Below are 21,427 nucleotides of genomic sequence, written 5' to 3' on the forward strand. Positions count from 1 at the left end.
AACCGTTTGTCTATACTTTACACATTTACTTACTTTCTTATCATTTGAAATGTTTTTTATATGTATGTTTTTAAAACTTGTATGTATATATAGATTTTGGACATAAAAACAAACAAACAAACAAACATTTGTTTCAAACATTGTTCATATAGATAGAGCAAGAAGATCTAGATGAGTTTGAGATGTTGGAAGAGGCTGCTGATGATAACGCATCATTCTGCAGTGAAGCTTCGCTGGTCATCAGTGTCCTCCAGAGAGCTCAGAGGAGAAAACAGGTTGGTAGCATTTGGACTCTTTGTTCTTTTTCTGTGTGGTGTGTATATGTGTGTGTTTCTCTCTCTCTCTCACTCTCTCTCTCTCTCTCTCTCTCTCTATCTCTCTCTTTCTCTGTCTGGCTCTCTTTAATTCTTGTTGTATATTTAATTAAAGAGATATTACTCTACATTTTTGACACTAAACCAAGGTGTAGTAGGTAGGTACTAGGTGTAGTACATAGACCCAGGCCTAGAGGGTTAATCATTCCTGAAATGCCATGTGCAACGTTAACATATCAATATATTTATTGATTTATTTGTTGTCAACTTTCTCTCTCTCTCTCTCTCTCTCTCTCTCTCTCTCTCTCCCTCTCTCTACTGTCATCCTCTCAATTTCTTTTCCTCTGCATTTTATTATATTTGTAAAGCGCTTAGAGACATTTGTATTTAGCGCTATATAAATTAAATTTATTATTATTATTATTATTTACTGTACTTTAAATTGAACTCCACATTTTTACTGTTCCTAATCCTTGTTTCTCCTGAAATTTCAGGAGCTTCTTGGTGTATCCCCACTGAACAAAAAGGCCCCTCTAGCAACTCTCCAGTCTGTGGATGCCACTGAGGAAAATAATTATGAGTCACATGACAGACCACCTGACCAGTCACATGACCCTACCCTGATGAATGGACACTATACTGAAAATGTGCATATAGCAAGTGACAAAAGGAATGGGTATTCTGAGCAAAGAGGTACAAAGGTGACTGATGGTAAACCATCGCTGGCGGTTCACAGGGAGACGGTTCCGAGTGGACGGTTGACCTTGGGTGAAGGTCATGCGGCGGAGATACGAGATGACTTCTACTCTTCCGGAGGAGAGTCGGATGAAGAGACGGGGAAGGATGCGGATGATGCTGGGGTAGGGAGGTCAGTGATGAGAAAACTATCTAAGAGATCTTCAGAAAAGGGTTTTATGATGGAGTATCAGCTGGACTCACAGCAAGACGAGGATGAGAGTGGAAGGATAGAGGGAAAGGAAGTCAGCAGACATCTTGGAAGGTTACATGACAGTGATGATGAAGAGGAGGAGGAAGAGGAAGAGGAAGAAGATTTTGATATTTATAGAACAGGAATGAATGAAAACAAAAACAATAATAGCAACACCAATGTTAGACATGAAATGCTGCTGACACAGAACAGGACCGCAAGCAGTCAATTCATAAGAACTTCCAGCAGCACAACAGCTAAGGGCTCACACCCGAATGAAAATGGAGATACCCACAATGGCCATTCAGTGGGAAAGATTAACATATCAGATGAGTTTGAAGAAGATTTTGAGGGAACACCAAGGAAGACCATAGCGTCCCCCGAGGTTGCGAATCAAGTTGAGTTTGAAGATGAAGAAACGTGGGGAGACTTCACGGCACAGCTTAGTGATAGCAGTGATGAGGACAGCATTGTCGCTATGGCACCCTATCTCAAATCAACTCCAGCAAAAGGTATGTTCAGTTTGAAATGGTCTGTTTATGGAATTCTATTGAAATTGTGCTCAAAAGTTGGACTACAGCCTGGAATTACCTAAGCCTCAAATTACCTAAGCCCCGGCATTGCTATTACCTTCATACAAGCATTTTAACCAGGAGCATTAATTACTGTTTTCGTAAATATCTTCAGATGAGGGGAAAGTGGGGATGAAAAGAAAGAAGAGCGAGAAGACAGCGAGTGTAGAAGTCCTTCTGTCTCCTCCTCCAACCTCAGCTCTCGTTGCCAAACTCTTCCCAAAGCTCAGGCAGCCTGATGTCAAACAAAAGCACCAAATCGTAAGTGGCATGTTCTTTCTCCCCACCCCACATATTATGTTATCTTTCTGTGTCGTTTTTATCCTCATTTCATTAATTTGTTTACATTTGTTTACAATTACTTATTTTAAGCATCTGTTATTTAAAGAGTTCAAAGACGTAGCTAAGATCAGCATGATTCTAAAGATAAAGTTTTGGGCTTGACACTCTTTAGGCTCCAGTATAAAGAGAGCCCACCCCCCTTCCCTCAATTTAATACCTGGTCCTTGGGGAGGGGGTGTAGTGTTATTATTTATTACCAGGATATTATCATTATGATAAATCTTTGTGTACTTAAATACTTTCTCGAGGAGCATAAGGTCAAGGTAATGCCAAGGCTGAGAGACCGGCAGGAGCAGGCTACAATTATTACTATAATTCTGATGGTGTTTGTAGATGCTTCTGTTCTTCTCTTCCTCATTTTCCTCCTCCTACTCGAAACCCTGCCCTCTGTTTCTTCTTCTTCTTCTTCTTCTTCTTCTTCATCTCCTCCTTCTCCTCCTCCTCCTCCTCCTCCTCCTCCTCCTCCTCCTCCTCCTACTACTACTCCTCCTTCTCCTCCTACACCTGTTTCATTATTGGTGTTATCATCATTGTATGTTTTTTTTCCCAGGAGCATGAGGAGAAGGCCCTCCATGCCAAGGCTGAGAGACCTGCAGGAGAAGGCTCCCAGGCAAGGCTCCTCAGGGATCGACTCACCCAGCTGGAGAATGAGATTGAGAGATTCAGGAAGGAGAACCTCCTCCTTGCCAAACTCAGGGAAGAAAGAGAGAAGGTAAGTTATTTCTTGGTATCACCTGTGCCTGGGAGGGGATAAGCAAACTGAACCACTGTGACCCTCTGGTCTTCCCTTCCGGTACAACTGGTTGGGGGTGTGCAGGGGTTTCCCCCTACTCTGATTTAAAAAGTGCAGTGGGTTCAAAGGTGGCAACTCTCCTCTACACAGGGTCTCCATTTAACATCCTATCTGAGGGACAGTGCTTTCCACTGTCTTTTAGCCCTCTACGAAACAGAGGAAGGTGATATGAACAGACAACTCAGGTTTCAGTTATCCGTCTAGGTTGGATTCAAACCCATGACCTTTGGTTTGACAGGCAGACACTTAACTGACTGAGCCTCTCATCTCGCCTTGTATTAAAACTTCCTTCAAATAGTGATTAACATTAATGTCACTCACTGGGCTTATCATTTTTTACAGAGAAATGGATTTGTGTTAAACTTATTCGTCAATGTTGGATTGTCATTCCATCTGATGTTGTACGGCTCATTTTGGTGAAATTACCACAATATGAATTTATTCATCCTGGGGGGTGTTTCACAAAGATCCTAAGTAGAACTTAACACTAAGTGGGACATAACAATTATGGACAGCCATTGGAGCCTTAAAATGAAATATATTCAAAAGCAGAAATTCAAGTATTTTTAGACTTTTTATAAATTCCACATCAAGAACATGAAATCTCCTTGATGATAGAAAATACGAATGATTGGAATCAACATTTTATGCCTTTTAAAATAACTTTTACAAAATATTTTCAAAGATGCTAATGGCTTTCCATAATTTTTAAGTCCAACTTAGAGATAAGTTCAACTTAGAATCTTTGTGAAACACCCCCCTGGACCTTAAAAAGTTACTTCTCACGTTTTATTCTTGAACTCTAAGTTTTCCAGTAAATTCATTCATTTAATATCCTGTGACTCTGTCATCATCATTATGATCTTTATCATTATTACCACCATCATCTTTATCATTACTATCACCATCATCATCACCATCATCATCATCATCATCACCATCCTCTTTATCATCATTATCACCATTATCATCTTCATCATCATTATCATCATTATCATCAACATCATCATCATCATCATCATCATCATCATCATCATCATCATCATCTCATCATCTTCATCACTGACATTATCATCACCATCATCATCATCATCTTTATCATCATCATCATCTTTATCATCATTATCATCTTTATCATCATTATCATCTTTATCATCATTATCATTATCAATGTCATCATTATCATCACCATATCGTCTTCATCATCCTCATCCTCATCATCATCATCTTTATCATCATTATCATCTTTATCATCATTATCATTATCAATGTCACCATCATTCTCATCATCATGATGCAGGGATTAGAGTCCATGAAGAAGGAGATGGAAGAGTTTCAGAAGCAGAAAGCAGAAGAGTTGCAGAGAATTCAAGAATACAAAGATGAGGAGACAAAGAAACTCAAGTAAGTTCAGCAAGTTATGATAAGAATGCCCCTTTTTTTAAAGAATATTTCAATATCTTCAAAACTTTGCTCAGACATGATGCAATTGACATGACACGACATGATGCAACATGATGCCTTTAAAACAGTTGTATAAAAAACTTTATATTTAAATGGATGGCAATAGACATGAAAGACTGAAAATACATAATCTGTATAGATTATAATGTAGAAAATGGAATTAAAATTGAAAATAATGTTTAAAAAAATCAACCTTTCTAGGAGAGTTCATCTCAACCCTATATAACGCAAAAGAATCTTGTGCTGAAATTTTAGTACTTTTTTTTTCTTCCAAGTCTTGCTTTTTGAAAGTCTTTTTTGAAATCGAACCTACCATGACAAATTCATGTGACCTTTTGTCTTTGCATGTCAGCCCTCACTGCAAATCATTCATTTTCATGATTTGTGTACAAAACATATGGAAATATAATTTTTCCAAAAAGAGATAACAAAATTGTTATTTGATCTTGTTTATAGTTTAGATGTTTGTTTTGGGGGTCAACATAGTTGAATTATATTTAGAAATGAAATAAATTAACAAAAACAATACAATACATAGGTTATAAAAACAGTGAAATACATGAGAAATTATAAAAACAATAAATAACATGGCTCTTCCAAATTGTATTATTATTCCAAATGGTGTAAAGAGATTATGTAGTGAAAATGAATGTTTAAATGTGAAGAATATTATATGATTCATGGGTAAAAATGTGAATTTTATCACCTTAATGGAATAAATGACCATGGGGGGGGGGGGGGGCCTTAGAAGATAAGTCACAGCTAGGACTTACAGCGTTGTCAAATTTGTGTTGGATTGATTACAACTACAGAGATTCATAACTTTCTTCTTTTTCATTTTATAGCATTTTGCTCAAACATTCTGTGATCTGTTCCTTTTATTATTCTGCTTCTATTAAAACACACTAAGGGTGGACTTCCCCTTTAAATGTTTGTATTTTAGATGTTTAACCAATTCCACTTACCGGTAGAAGAAAACACAAAAAGGAAATACACAATTAATTCTACCTTCACTTCCTGTGTGGGAGATTCCCTCACAGTCACAAATGATTAAAAGGACAAAAACACAATGCCTAATCGGTGACCATTGGTCCCCCATGATCCCCTTTTTCTTATGATAATTGAGAGCTTATTTGATGAGATAACCACCTGTCAGTGACCATGCAGGGAGGTCTGATCCCTCCTAGCCAAACTAGTGTGGTGGGGCTTTAATACGAGTGACCCTATTAGGCTGTAATGCAAAAGCAAGATCACAACGAAAATAACAAGCGGCCCCTCCCCTTGAAAAAAGAAGAAACACATAAAGAAATTAGCAATACAAAACATATAAGCTACGATATGTATGTTTTCTACAACTACAGTAATTATACATTTATGTCTATTACATGTACCTGTAACTTTTTTTAAATATATAAAACTACTATTTCTTTATTTTTAATTTCTTTTGAAGTTTTCAAATGATGCACTCCAAACTTCTTAAAAAAAGACACACAAAATACGATAGTAGCATAGTAAATACAAGAAAAATCAGTGACCCTGTTTAACCTGTCCAATAATAATTATAATCCTAGTTTATGCAAGAATGAAAACAATTCCATTAAAACAATGACTCATAGATTTCCCCTGAAATGCACACCTATCCCGCCCAAGTGCAAGGACATCCACTGGAGGATATTTTGAATTATTAAAACGACGACCTACAAGGAGACGTTAACGAGTTGTTGTTCCTGGTAAAGCCCTAAGCCTAATATGTTTCCTTAATTAACCCTTTCCCCCTTCCTCTGCAATGTATTCCATGCAGTTGAGCTGCTGGAGCACCGTCTACAGCAGTCAATGAGTTGATGCATTGAAGTTAAATGTGATAGACATGGGGGTGCTTATACACTATTACATGATTTGAAGGACACACATGTTGACACGGTGTTGCAGGGAAGGAATTGATTTTGGATATTTTTAGGTTGGGAACAGGAGAATTTCTAAGTAAGGAATATTAGGGATTACTACATGTACCTGAAGCACCTGTGTTTTGATATTAGTAATGCTGGTAAGCTGAATTGTTTTATTGTGTCTATCTTTGCTTTACTGTTTGTATGCTTGTGTATTTGTTACATGTCATGTCTTTGCATTATATTGCTTGAATTCATGTGATTTAAAAAAATATTTGTGTATAAACAATTAATTGAGTGATATTGATGTATGACACACATACCTGCATGACGACATCCGGATACTATTTCTGAATAACAATTTGCCAAATAGGGCAACATGTACATGTATGTATCATTGCTTAATGCAGAAGACATTGAAGGGATATAGATTTATGTCTTTGTTCCCTAAACAGATCAGAACAGAGGGCTTTTTTAATCACCCTTCTAAAGTGTTGTGATTGATTCTAATTGAATGAATATATGTGATGACCAGAATAAGTAACATTGTAGATGATAGATGGGTGATTTTAAGGTTTTTCGATTTCAGTTTTCAGACTGGGTTTTGGATCAATTACAACTTTTATCAGACAAAAGCATTTTATTGTATTTCTTTGTCTTTTGACTAGACGAGAGAGGAAGATGTTTGAGAAACACCAGAAGACATTGAGAACCATGCCTGATAAACGAGATAGAGAAGAGATTGAGATGCTCAAACACCAGGTAAAGATCAAATCATCTTCCCTTTGTGGAAATTTAAAAGATCACTGAGGGTACCACTGAAACATTTAGGTTGTACTTTTATAAATGTTTTTATTTGTTTACAAAACACATTTGCAAACACTGTCATGAATATGTTACTGTTTGAATTGTCAATATTAAACAACCTAACCAATTACCCTTGTGAATACCTGCAAGAATCGTCATAGTAATTCCACTTAATGTTTCTATAGATAGAGGGTCTACAACACAGTATTTAAACGATGCATTAACCTCCTCTCCCCCCTCTTTTTCTTTCTCTTTCTACATAATAATAATAATAATGGTGGCTTCTTATATAGCGCACATGTCCGTCACGTTGTGACGCTCCTGGCGCTGCCCTGATTATTACCCTGGCTTAATATAATATTTTTACACACTTTGTCTCTGTGTATGTGTTTCAATCCACATATTCCTTCCCTAATTTAGCACCGTTCACTGTATCTTGCCCCCCCCTCCCTCTCTCTCTCTCTATCTCTTTCTCATCACCTTCTCTCTTTTTTTTCCTCCCCTTCTCCCTCTTTCTCCTCCCCTTCTCCCTCTTTCTCCTCCCCTTCTCTATACACACTTTGCCTCTGTGTATGTGTTTCAATCCACTTATTCCTTCCCTAATTTAGCACCGTTCACTGTATCTTGCCCCCCCCCCCTCCCTCTCTCTCTCTCTATCTCTTCTCTCTTCTCTCTCTCTCTCTCTCTCTCTCTCTCCCTCCCTTTTTCTTCTCTCTCTCTCTCTCTATCTCTCGCTTTTTCTTTCTCTCTCTCATTTTTTTTTTTATATCTTACATTGCCTGTCCTTATATCACTCTCTCCTGCATATCTGTCTGTGTCTGACTCTCTGTCTTAAACCCTGTGACTCCATCCCCATGTTTTTTTCCAATCACCCTTGCTATGTGACACTTATCATCTTTTTTCTTATCCTTAAGCTGGGTGACCTTCAAACAGAGCTCAAGCAACGTGAGTCAAGATGGAATGCATCAACCAGGAGGCTCAAAGATCGGACTGTTGCCTTGGAAACAGAGAATACTGAACTGCGGGAAGAGGTCAAACTCATGGAGCAGAGAAGACTAGCTGCCTGGAAGAAGGAGGAGCATAACAAGGTAAAGAACCTTCTAATAGTTGGAGAATCATTTTCATTACTCACCCGTACAGCATTTTCACTAAAAGTACATAGGTAACTAACCACTTCTTTTAACAAGTATAAAAGCTGGAGGTCAGAATGGAAAACAAAAGTAACTTAATCTCCTTTGTTATCAGTAGCAAATAAATCTTGAATTCACTATTTTTTTATTAAAAAAAAAAAAATCCAACTACATGTATTAAAGATAAGGACAAAAACAAGACAGCCTTTTTTTTTCTTCATTACTCCTTCATGGCAATGTGTGAGAAGTTTTATTTGGTAGCAGAGAGGAAATCTTTAAAGTTCATTTATTTATTATTTTATCAGGGATATCCTTAAATCACAAAAGTGCCTCAATAAAAAAATACTAAGCTTGGATCAGTTTTCAATCTTTTCATAGAACAATCAAAAGTTTAGGGGAGCATTCATTACTGTGTACTCTATACAATCAGTTCATGTATTTGGTGATAAGAGAGTACAAAAAAACTTTAAAAAACATTATTATTGTTGTTTTGATTTCTTTTAGGGAAAGCCTATCTATGCACAGCCCTCCTCAATACCAAAACCCAAACCCAGTCCCCCCGCAAGACATGAACATCAAACAATGGAACAGTCCAACAACAATAACATCAACAAGAAGAGGCCAGGAAGTGAGGACCGTCCCATTATTAGAAATGGGGATAGTCAGCATCACAGAGGGAGTGCAAAGTCCAGGACCATGTCAGAGAGCTCAGATGATGATGATAGTGATAATGAATACCTGCAAGCATACCCCGCACCTAGAATGGAACCTTCCAAGCAGGATGATGATATGTGAGTCTTCTTTTGCTTTTATATTGGTTGCACTAGTCAATCTCATGAATATTCATTTTAACTCATCAAGTTTAGAATTGATCTTGTTTTTTTTTTAATTATTATTATTTTGTACCCTATCTTACTTGCTACTGCAAGCCCTCAAATGTACCATATAAAATGTACATGATACATCTTTCAAAATATCAGGGTTGTTTTTGGTATAAGGATTTTTCATGGCCAATATTACATGTTCATTTTTATTTAGACCCAATGTATATTTAAAAACACAATTTTGTGATGATTAATATGAAAGCATTGGTATAAAGGTATTGAAAGCAGAGGACATTTGATATTTTGTTTTCATATTACTTGTTTGATCATATTTTTAAGAGTTTTTGTAAATCTTTCTCATTTGTATCTAACCCTCTATTCAATTTGAAATCATTTATGAATGAACGAATGAAGGAATAATTTTATTTTTATTTCTGAAATACCATATATATTTACAGGGTATAACAAAAGTATATGGTGATGGGAGAACATGAAATAGTCCAAAATTGCTAGTGACAATATGGTTCCCTGATACCTCATACTACATACAAAGTATTTTTTTACTAATGTATATAATATGCCATACAAAATTTAGTACTGGGAAGAAGTACATTTGTACACATACAAAGAAACAAATAAACATACATGTTTAAATACTTTGGACATATAAAACTTCAATTAGGCAATCTTTGAATTAAAATTAAAATATGTACATTGAGATACATTACTGTATATATTCCATTAGCATCCTTTCTCTTAGCTCCTTATAAAATGATTTTACAGAGGGTTTCTCTTTAACATCTAATAGCAATGAGTTCCATATCAATGATTATTCCTATTATGACATCTACTGCTTGATACATGCACGTAATTCAGGAGTAATTCTTGGAGTAAGTATGAAGTGAACCTGTATCTACATGTAAGAACCTCCCCCATGTTGCTGTAGGTTGTTCTATATGATTTAGTTTTCAGTTTTCACAGTTCTATATCTGTTGTTCCTTTGTTTAGTAAACTCTATCTTGACACCTTTTGAAGAGTCCATGTATAGCTTTGTGTCATTGCTGTATGGGCAATCTTGCATGAAAAGGTTATACAACTCACTCCTAGATCCTAATCAAATGATGGATCAAACGCGGTCACATGTGATGCATTTACTGAGACTATCACATATTTTTTCATGAAGAAGCGTGCAATAGTTTGCAGTACTATCCAACGATTTTTAAGTGTGCGATGCGTAGTAGTGGGGTTAGTGCTTTTATAATGTGTGTGTGCCTATTCTTGCGTAGCACTGTGCGTAAGTGCGTTTATCTCTGTGCGATGCTAAAGTAAGCCTATTAAACTTCATATTTATTTGTCATCGATAAAAACATGATATTATTTTTTACATCAAATAACAATGATCTAAGAGAGGATCTATCCACTCTCGTTGAGGCTATTTGTGCACTTGTGTGTATTCAGTCTGACAGGTTCATAAGATAGATGCATACAGCCTCAACGAGAGTGCAGATAGGTTGTCATAATAAACTCATTCGCATGCATCTTTAGCACATAGACTGCATGATAATCTCAATATTTGTTGTCTGTTTCTTCATGTCTCTCTTTCCCATGACATGATATATCTGTAAATTGTAAATGATGTGAGGTATTTGCAGTTTTTCTATTGCCATCTCTCACACCATGCATAAACCTAGTGGTTTGACATGTGGACCTTTTAAATTTGTTTATCTACTGCATTTGCTTCTTGAAATTGTAGTGGAGTTATTATCACTTTCCTGTTCTGTGACATGTTTGCGTGGAAAAGCCATATGTTGGAAATGACTTGGAGGAGCTACTCCATTGAATAAGATTGCATGTGGTTGATTGGTGTGGAGTCGTCTTTTCTTGTTGTCGCATGCACAGATTTAGAGAAGAGGTAATATGATGCCCATCGCCACAAGTCTTTGTTCATGGGTCAAAGGTGGATTTGATTTAGTAATTAGATTACCTTGTTGCTCCTCTTTGTCTTATGACGACATGTCTCATGCAATGAATTCTGTAAGCAACCAGCTGAGATCTCGTCATACCCATTTTCCCTTTCAAGAGGGAAAGAATTTTGATTTTAGCTAAATATGGTTTATTTGACATTTTGACAATGAACACTGCCTTGTGTTTTTGTTTAGAAACAAAGAATTGGATTTGATTTGGGGATGTTCTTGGCAGGCACGAACAAATAAAATAATTGATAATTAAAATCCACTTGTGGCAGTAATCATCAAATTAAGCTAAAGATTTTGATTTTTGTTCTTCTTCAAATTATGATTATATATGATGATAACTGAATTAGTCTAAAGGAACTACTTTGAATGCTTCTTTTATTTATAGAATTTATGAGAGCCAAATAGCTCTCAGACGGAGTCGATCGCCGTCAGACCGCGAGCCACCTCCCATCCCGGTACCCAATGAGAGAACCCCGCCCCCTGCCCGGACGAAACCCTCGTCCCTCTCCCCCTCTTCAACATCCTCCATCCAGCCCACCCCTCTAAACAGAAGTCCACAGCACCTACCTCAACCCAGACCAAGAGGCTCACCACATAGAGACATGCAGAATGGGCATGGGTTCAACCATGGAGTTGCAGGTAAAGGGGTGGTCAGCAAACACCAAGATGGAGGGGATGAGGATGATGAGGATTATGAGGATGTTTTACATGGAGATGGAAAGGTAAGTTATGATCTCTTTTGTCATCTCCATTCGGTATTCCCTTTCAGAGATCAAAAGAAGAAAAAAACACCATAATTCCTGTATTACTGCTCTCTGCAGTATTTGACTGTTTGGGATTGAGTGCAAGGATGAGAAATGATTGAATAAAACTGATCTCTATATGCAAGAGAACTGCACTGTGATGTTTTCAGATAATCATGTTTTGCCAATGTGATTACCATGGGTGTCGATCCGTAACTGATACCTATTCATCAGGGGGGGATGATCTATTCATTCATCCCCCCCTGATGAATAGGTATTACGTAAGGATCGACACCCATGGTGATTACCCTTCTTTAATTGCGATTAGATTTGTCCAAAATCAGTGATTCCTTGTCAGTCTCCCTCATGCACTCTACTCTATTTTTAATTGTAGATCAAACTTTATATCTGCTATAATTTAAAGGGGGGAAAAAAGATTACTTTTTATAAATGATCGTTGCTCATGAGAGCTCATGTCTTTCGAAACCTGTCTATAAAGACCACCCAAGGGAGACAAGAAAAGTGGTCTTTATAGGCAGGTGGTCTTTATGTACAGGTTCCTTTAGTACATTTGTCAATAAAAAACCATTTTCAAGGGAAACCCAAAATGTGGTCTTTGTAGACAGGTGGTCTTTCTATACAGGTGGGTCACTAAAGCAGGCTTGACTGTACCATTCCCTTTGTCTGTCACAGGTTGAGCAGATCAACCCAGATGGGTCAAGAGTTCTGACCTTCTCCAACGGAACGAGGAAAGAGATCAGTGCGGACGGTCAGACCATCATCATCTCTTTCTTCAACGGTGATGTCAAACAGATCCTACCAGATCAACGTGTGGTGAGTACTTTTACATCATTAAATTTTTCCGTCCAGACTTTTATTCTCGTACAATTCATCTAGTAGAGGTATCATGGTCTAGTGGATACGCCGCTGGACTGTGGGTCAAATGGTCCAGGGTTCGAGTCCAAGCGCGTCACTATCCTTGGCAAGACATTAATCTACATTTGCCTCTCTCCACCCAGGTGTTAAATCGGTACCCGGTAGGATGTGAACGTTAATGTGGTTGGATTGGCATGTGTGCGCTGGTAAAATGGCACCTGGCTGGAATACTCCACAGGGAGTGGAAAATGTGCACTATCATTTGCCGATTAGCAACTGAATCCAATGACCTGGGGAATAATATTTATAATATAAATGCTTTATAAACGTAGTATTAAGTGCTATACAAATGTGTGACTATTATCATTTCACAAATGATACATTTTCTGGTATTGTAAACAGGTAAATTTCAGTCCAGAAAGGCTGAAGTAGGAAGAAACCCAAATTTGAAGGTAATCAACACTGTTGTTGGTTGATAAAGGGTATGAAAGACTCTCTTTTACATCATATCAATACAGTGGAACTTCTAATACTGTAATAGCTTTGGTCATTTATGTGGAACTGGTAAAGCACTGTATACAAAACGGCTGTTATAATCATTGTACAAAACTTGCAAATATGTGCGATCACTGTTTTTCCTCCTTTTTTTTCTCCATCAGGTATACTACTATTCAGAGACCAAGACGACTCACACTACATACCAAGATGGTTTGGAAATCCTTCAGTTCTCAAAGTAAGTATATATCGTTACTTCACCTTTTTTTTGGGGGGGGGGGGGGGGGGGGGGTCTTTAACTACTTTGTGTTGTTGGTGTTGTTGTTGTCACTCCTTGTATGTATTACTTTCTTGTATAACCAACAAAAAATTTTTGACTGTTTTAACTTCTATATTCTACAAGCATTTTCATTCTGTGAAAAATAATTGTTGATGGATTGTTATGATATCTTTATAGTATTGTTTTGATTTGATTTTGATTTATTGGTCTCTGCATCTTTTTTGCTTTTGGTGTCTTTATTTACATTCATGTGTTTCTTTGAGACTCACTGTTTTCTAAAGATGATTACTTTAGATAAGCTTTTAAAACAAGTCTTGGAATCGAACTTCCTGCATATTCATGATTCATTTCCTTCTGGATGCATTCCAAACATGAGCCAGAATAGTGAACACCTCCCCATGTTTGATTCAAATGATTTAATTTCTCATGCAAAATATAATACAATGAAGAAGTATATTACAAAAAATATATACAATGAAGTGACAAATATAATAGAAATAGCACGAGAAAAGAGGAACTAACTAGAAGCAGAGCTTGTTGAAGTGTTAGTTCCTCAGATGCTGTTTTACAAATGTATCTTGAACAAAGTATACTTAGAAAATCAATAATTTTCATCCTTATCCCACCTGTACCCCACAGCAATCAGACCGAGAAGCATTATCCAGACGGTACAAAAGAGATCACCTTCCCCGATCAGACTATCAAGTACCTCTTCCCTAACGGCGGAGAGGAGAGCGTGTTTGCGGACGGCACCGTCCTGAGAGTTGACCCCAACGGTCATCGGGTCATGGAGTTCCCCAATGGTCAAAGGGAGATCCACACTGACCAGTACAAGGTAGGATTGAATAAAGCTTTATATAGCAAACAATGCCTAATCAGTGCCTGTCGGTCCCCCATGATTCCCTTTTTCTTATGTTAATTGACAGCTGATTTGATGAGATAACTACCTGTCAGTGACCTTGCAGGGAGGTCTAATCCCCCCTGGCCAAACTAGTGCAGACGGGCTTTAATTTACCGGTATTAAAATCTACTGATTATTTGCAGTGTAGGTAATTTGAAATTGAAAGAAACAAAAATTGCAATCTCTTTTGCATAGTATCTGACTACAGGGTATGGACTTGATACTGCTTTTATCCTTTAGTTCTTACAGCTCATTTGCTCTGAAGCTCACATGAAGAAAAAATATGTTGGAAATTAGTTTTCATTGTTTTTTCATGTGAGTCCAGAGATGCCAACCAGTACGATTAAATTGTATTTAGTACGATAATAAGAGTGAAATACGATCTTAAAATCTTAAAATACGATTTTTCATCTTTTTTTCCCCCCAAAAATTGTACAAACTAAAGTGGTATTACATCGCAATCATTTCTTTACACTGTAAGGGTTCTCATTAAAACTTTGTGGTAATTATCTTCTACTCTCTCAGGGAAATCAGTAATTTGCAAAATAAAAAGGTAAAGCAATGATGTTTTCTGACTTCTCTTTACCTTCAAGTTTGACCAATAATATTCAAGACAATGCTTTGTTTTGTCTCTTCTTGTCTACAGAGGAGGGAATACCCTGATGGCACAGTGAAGACCGTCTATCCTGACGGCCGCCAGGAGACCAGGTACTCTAGCGGTAGAATCAGGATCAAAGACAAGACTGGTAACATCGTAGTGGATAGAAAGGGCTGAGGTATCATGGTGAACATTCCTGGGGGTGTTTCACAAATCCTTTTTTCAATGACAAATGACAAAAATCAGTGACAAATCTGCTGATAACCAGTCAGAAGCAAGGATTTCAGTAGCTTATAACAACAGTTTTGTGAAACATCCCCCAGGATGTAATGTCCCATGAACCCATTGCCTTCTGGATCCAGATGGCTCCTGTATTAAGCAGCAATCACTCATTGGCCAATGAGAGAATCCCATAGTCAAGAGGTTCAAAGTGAAACGCCAAGGAAGTATATTCCCCATGTTCTTTAGATGGGTAGCTTTTTTAACTCATCACGCCAACCAAAAAAAAACATACACTGGATTAGTGAGCTATTAAGCTTTGGAAAGCTTCCTAGTAGCTATGGAACCCCCCCCCCCCCCCCCCCCCCTCAAAAAAAAAAAAAAACTCAAGTAGAAGATGTATAGATGGGCACTGATATTTCTCACCCCTTTAAGAAAAGATTTTATATATTTATTAACTACAAATCATCATTATTACTTAAGATTACCCTGTACAGAAAGACCACCTACCAGTGAAGACTGCTTTTCTTGTCTTTGTGGAGTGTCCTTTAGGTATGGGTTTTCCATCACCCAACCGGAGAATGAAATGAAATTTTTTGACTCAAGGGCCTTGGACATCTTGCTAAATATTTTTTCCTCTGTACCTCTATGAATGGCCAGCTTCTTTAAATACGATTATTGCTCATATTTTGCTTTGTAACTATCTTTTTCATTTTCTTGCCATTATTGCACCTGTGTGTCGGAATGTCATAATTTTGTGCTGCTTTGATTTTTCCCCAGTATTTTCTGAGATTGATTTTGTTTATTTGACTGATTTCATGGTTTTTGTTCATAAGTTGCATGATTTTTGTCCAGTTTTGTACATGTATGTAATTTCATAATAAAAATATTAATAATATTTAATTTTTATATAGCGCTTAATACAGATGTATCTAAGCGCTTTACAAATATACCGTGTACTTACCCAAAGTTAATTATTCACTTGTCCAGATTTATAGGCATTATATTTATTACGATTGTGCACTAGTTCTGGTAGGTGCTGAGACTGGCATTCATAGTATAATGATGTGAAGAACTTATATTGCACCATTTATAAATCACATGTAATTGTTTTGATTGGTGTACGTTTGTGACCTTTACACTGTCCACTGGTAACGCACCTTTTTAAAGACAAACTCAACTTGGCAAAATCTCTGAGTACAGTATGTCAAAGAAAGAGCAAAATAATTTTCTATAGCTACTGTAGCCTGTCAATATATATTGTTGGTTTTGTGCTGTGAAGAGAATGAAAATAAAGTGTTATTTGGAGCTGTCAAGGTGCTAAATGATTAAAGAAGAATTTTACAGTGTAGCTAAGTAACAACCGAAAATGAAAAAGTTGACAAATCAAACAAAACTAACACTGAGTTGCTAAAATACTAAAAACTTGACAAGCTTTTAGGTTTTCAAGAAACACCTTTGTTTAAAAAGTTTTCATGAAATTTGAATATGTTAGTAAACTGGTCTATTCCATAACCAGAACCCAATGTTGTGGCACAGAATTGTCAGATATCAAACCACCTCGAAAGGAAATGTTAGGAAATTGAATTGGTGTTAAATATGATACTACTTTATCTGTGATTAGACTGAAATGATTAGATTATACCTTTAGAGGACAGTACCAAATTCTGTAGTAAATGTAGTACATATATAGTCTACCTCTCTTTGTATGTCAATACTAATTGTAGCTGAACTTGAATGAATTGTTTTATAGAAATCAGCATGATTTAGATGTAAATTCAAAATTCTTAATCATTACAAAAATGAAGATGATACCAACATACATGTAGTTGCGTAACTTGTAATTATGAATGTGATATCATTTCACCGACCATGAAACGTATGCAAAGATATGGTGCCTTTGCAATTTGAATTTGTATTTGTCTTATGAATTGAACAAACACATTAAAATCCCTGTTTGTAAATTTTGTTTGAAATGGGTGGTGCTCTATTGAAATTAGGTCATGTCTAGGCCCATTAAGGCTCATTCACATTATGTAAACTTTTGTGTTTAAAAAATAAATAAAGACAACATGAGCATAATATGCTTTACATTTCTGTATCTTATAACAAAACAATGAAGTGCGCACGCATGTCACTTAGGACCTTTGTTGCGCACAATTTCTTTTGTTATCCCAACTTGCCATTCATGTACATTTAAAAAAAGGGATAAAATGCTGTGGTTTTGCTTGTCAGGCACGTCTGAACTGAACGGGTCATTAGAGAGTAAATTGATATTTTATGGGGTCCATTTTTAATGGTTATCAAAGTCTGTTATAGCTTTATCTATTGATATGTGGTCAAAGTTGTTCCTTTTTAGTTCAGATAAGCATTACTCGCTGCAGACGTGATATTTACTTTGAGAATCCTTAAGTATTAATGTACATGTATCTTAAAAGATGATACCTTTTTATACTGTATTCATCACGATTGGGATTGTCACGTTTATCTCATTAATGGGATGTCCTATTGGCCTGACGTCAAACTAGTGACCTTTTTACAGTTATTACTTTGTGACTGTATTTGCCCAAGGTTGTTAAGTAGAAAGGGCTAGTCACAAATGACTCTTAACAAATAAGATAACGATAAAATCTCTTGGCAGTTCAACATTTCCTGCATAGGGCTATGTTATTAAAATCATTATTGTGTATGTTTAGAACCTGAAGGGGTGTTAACTTTGTAATATAGTAATGAGTTAATGCCTTTCTGGCGCCAGACTGACTATATATTTTATGTGACCCTACCTTTCATAGATAAGAAATCTATTGTTCCACTTCTACTCCTGCTGTTATCCAAATAGGTAAATTAAATTCCCATGCTATTCTTCACTAAATGAACAATATGTAATAACTTTCAGGAATGTATTTAGCCCTGTAGAGCAGATGGTAATACAGTTACATGTAACTCTGCATAACTCGAAGTTGCACAAGTTGAATTTTCCCTTAGTGGAATCCATTTTTGACAACCAAACTATGCAAAACATGTGATATTTACACTTCCTGAGACAAATAGTCCAATTGATTTTTGCGGTCCCAGCAGATTAGACTTCTGTAGAGTGAACTTTATTTCTGGAAAACTGCTAACCTAGGGGGAGAGTTGGGGTTGATTTGCAAGTATTTAAAAAAAACATTTGTTTATACTTTGTTCTATCCCTGCCAAAAGCAATACTAATAATGCAATTAAGAAATAGAACAGTGTTTAGTTTTCAGTCCTATAACCTGTTCCCTTTATGAAATAGATGCTGTTAAATGTCCCTGGTTGGATGAATAGGCCTCTCATTTTCTTTGGTGGACATCTACATGTATATATTCATATATAATATTTATTTCACGATTTGCTAAATATACAGTAATTATGGATGAAAGTTTATACTTGCACTGAAATCATTACAATTTTGGAGACCCTTGAGTAGTGGTTTGATTAAAAGATAATATGTTCACTAATGTACATACAACTATATATTTATGTGAATGTGTAAATAGATTAACGATAGCATTTATTGAACAATGTGTGGCTTATGTGGACATGCAGCTATTAATAAAATACTTTGATAGAAAAATAAGATGTTTTTTGTGTGTTCCTTTGGTTTTTTCTCCTCTTGACTTGTGGACAAGAATAAAGCCAAACATCAAAAAGTGCTGTAGAAATAAATAGTAGTTCATGTATTTGTAGATTATGTACAAGTGGGACCAGATTTACAACATGCTTCTTCAAAGATTGATTATTTCATCGGCATGAAATGGAAAGATGTCATATAAAAAGACAGACCTTTGTAAGGTAAATAAATGTAAAATGCAAATAACACAATAAGATTTCTTTCAGTCCGTATAAAGACTTTATTTATTGAGTGTTCATCAAATATGATAAAAAAGATAATAAACTGGTATGACTTGTATATCACATACAATATAGGTGCATATCCTATTAAACCTTGTGAAGGTCAATTACGATCTTTTTTTTCAAAAACCAAATGATATTTAAGTTGTTACAGATGCACCTACTTGGCAAACCAATAGGGTGGTGAAGGTTAGGAGCCAGAGCATATAACACTGAGTTCCTATAGGAAATCTTTTCATTCAGATGGTCATATATCAGCCAATACCTAATATATTCAATTGGTTTTCGACATTTGGACATTATTTTTGATGCTTTTTCGGAAAATGAAGAAAAAATTGAGAAATTCTAAAAATAGATTTGTATGACGTCACAGCTTTGGTACTCTATGATGTTTCCATTCGTGTTGATCATAAATATTTAAACACGTGACAGAAGGTGAATTAGAATTATCAACCTCGTTTATAATCACAAATAATACTACTTATATTCAAACCATTCAACTTTGAACCTATTAATTATCTGTGTACATTTTAGTTCAATTTAAGGAGGAGCCGTTTTTCTGAAGTACATTTAATTTCATTTTTAGTTTTTAACGTCAATGTATTGCATCTTGATTTTCATTTGATTTATCCGGCATGCCTACGATGCATTTTTCGGACTTTTCGAAATAGAAGATTTAAAATTTCACTTTGATAGTAATTTCATAAAAGTTTAGAGGTTATTCAAATTGTCCCTAAAATCCTTGTGCAATATGTACTAACTTAATATGTACAGAAGTATCGCTAGAGTTGCACAGTATAAAAGTTTGAATAATTCACAGAGCACACAGACTATGAAAAAATACACAAAAAGATGTATTGACGTAACAATATTATCAAATAAGTAGAAAATAAATGTCCATTTTGAACTATTGCACACAAATCAGTATATTAAGCTAATCAGAAACAAACAGCTAACAAGTTTATTTTCTAGGTTGTACATTAAGAATCATTAGAGGATGCATAATATAAGTGAATAATACAATTTGATCACTTTCCCGTAGTATGGTATATAATGTTCTTTATTCATAGATTCATTAATCCTGTCCCTAAGAAGAACTCTTCGTACAATCAGATAGATGAAGAGTCGCAAAACTACAAACAACTGATTAACGAAATTGATTTGTTTACGTAACAACTTTGGCATGGCATGACCTAATCATAATTTTTTTAAATATAAGTAATTTCAGAAATGGTGATTGCCTTCGTCTGCAAGGAATACACATGAATAAACACAACGGTGTTTGTTAAAGCTCCGTTGCACTTCGTATAGCTACTTGCGCCCTCTATATAGCAAACAATGCCTAATCGGTGTCTGTTGATCCCCCTGATCCTCGTTTTCTTATATTAATTGAGAGCTGATTTGATGAGATAACCACCTGTCAATGACCTTGCATGGAGGTCTAATCCCCCCCCCCCCTGGCCAAACTAGTGCAGACGGGCATTACGATACGACCATGTAAGCAAGTCCATGTCTGACTCAATTAATTTAAACAATGTACAATAACATCTGATTCACTTGGCCTCTCAACCTTTCCTTGGACTTTAAGCCATAAATTGTATGGGCACGTAGATGTCTCCATGTACTTTATTTTCAACCACCCAGAAATAACGAATATAAAGAAAACGATCGAAGAACATCATTGTTACAAACGATAATGATGACTTCTCTATATCTATTTTCTGTTGTGGTAAAACGCATTGAACAAAAGTAAATATCTTCCAGAAATCTAGAAGTTCATCAATCAAAGAGGCACGATAGCTCAAAATAGAGCAATGGTCTTGTAAACGGGAGGTTCCGGGTTCGAAACCAAGTCGATGCGCTAGTGGCTTATTCGTAATGCATTGATACTCATCACCAATTCCTTCGCATAGGACTTAAAGCCGTCTGTCCCCTGGTTGCTTACTTACTATAGAATACACATCCTTTGTCAGCATTGTTGTAAAACAAACAAACAAACAAACATCATGCATAATAAGCGTCTGTCAGAAATGACTTATATTCCTATAGAAAATGACAGATTGTTGAAAGAACCATGGTTAAGTGTCTAATGTCTATTCGATTTGTCACAAATGACTGAATTGTATGTCAAGTTATGTTACCAAGGTTTTCAAATGGATAACTCGTCATTTTTATCAATTCTATCAATTCTGTCAACCGTTCTGATCTGCACTTTGCAAGCAACAGCACAATGGTAGAGCGTGTTTTTCTTTTCTTCTTCTTCTTCTTCAGAGGATGTTCCCCACAAAATAAAATGCTTCTGGTGAATGATTTTGCATCATTCGCTTTCAACTCAAATCCCAGCAAGTTTTGCCTCACTGTATTTACTTCTCTGAAACCTGAAACATCGAAATTGTTTCGATT

At 36.2% G+C, this 21,427-nt stretch overlaps 1 protein-coding gene across 1 annotated transcript; it reads left to right on the plus strand.

Annotated features, from left to right (window-relative positions):
- Window positions 1–1,537: 1,537 nt before the first annotated feature.
- LOC105443134 (centromere protein J) lies at window positions 1,538–18,749 on the plus strand. The gene is made up of 11 exons (XM_030991469.1): window positions 1,538–1,754; window positions 2,707–2,868; window positions 4,250–4,353; window positions 6,968–7,061; window positions 8,021–8,194; window positions 8,741–9,027; window positions 11,422–11,758; window positions 12,473–12,613; window positions 13,315–13,388; window positions 14,070–14,265; window positions 14,978–18,749. The coding sequence occupies exons 1-11, from the start codon at window positions 1,653–1,655 to the stop codon at window positions 15,104–15,106; spliced, it is 1,800 nt and encodes a 599-aa protein (XP_030847329.1). The 5' UTR covers window positions 1,538–1,652; the 3' UTR covers window positions 15,107–18,749.
- Window positions 18,750–21,427: the final 2,678 nt, after the last annotated feature.

Source organism: Strongylocentrotus purpuratus, unplaced genomic scaffold (genome assembly GCF_000002235.5).
Source record: "Strongylocentrotus purpuratus isolate Spur 01 unplaced genomic scaffold, Spur_5.0 spur5_scaffold_2, whole genome shotgun sequence".
NCBI lineage: Eukaryota > Metazoa > Echinodermata > Echinoidea > Camarodonta > Strongylocentrotidae > Strongylocentrotus > Strongylocentrotus purpuratus.

Bases quoted from the DNA above. Each gene is read 5' to 3' on its own strand.
- LOC105443134 (XM_030991469.1), top strand. From the start codon at position 1,653: ATGAAGAAACGTGGGGAGACTTCACGGCACAGCTTAGTGATAGCAGTG. The intron at 1,755-2,706 runs GTATGTTCAGTT...TTTTTTTCCCAG, and splicing joins CAAATCAACTCCAGCAAAAG to GAGCATGAGGAGAAGGCCCT. The intron at 2,869-4,249 runs GTAAGTTATTTC...ATCATGATGCAG, and splicing joins TCAGGGAAGAAAGAGAGAAG to GGATTAGAGTCCATGAAGAA.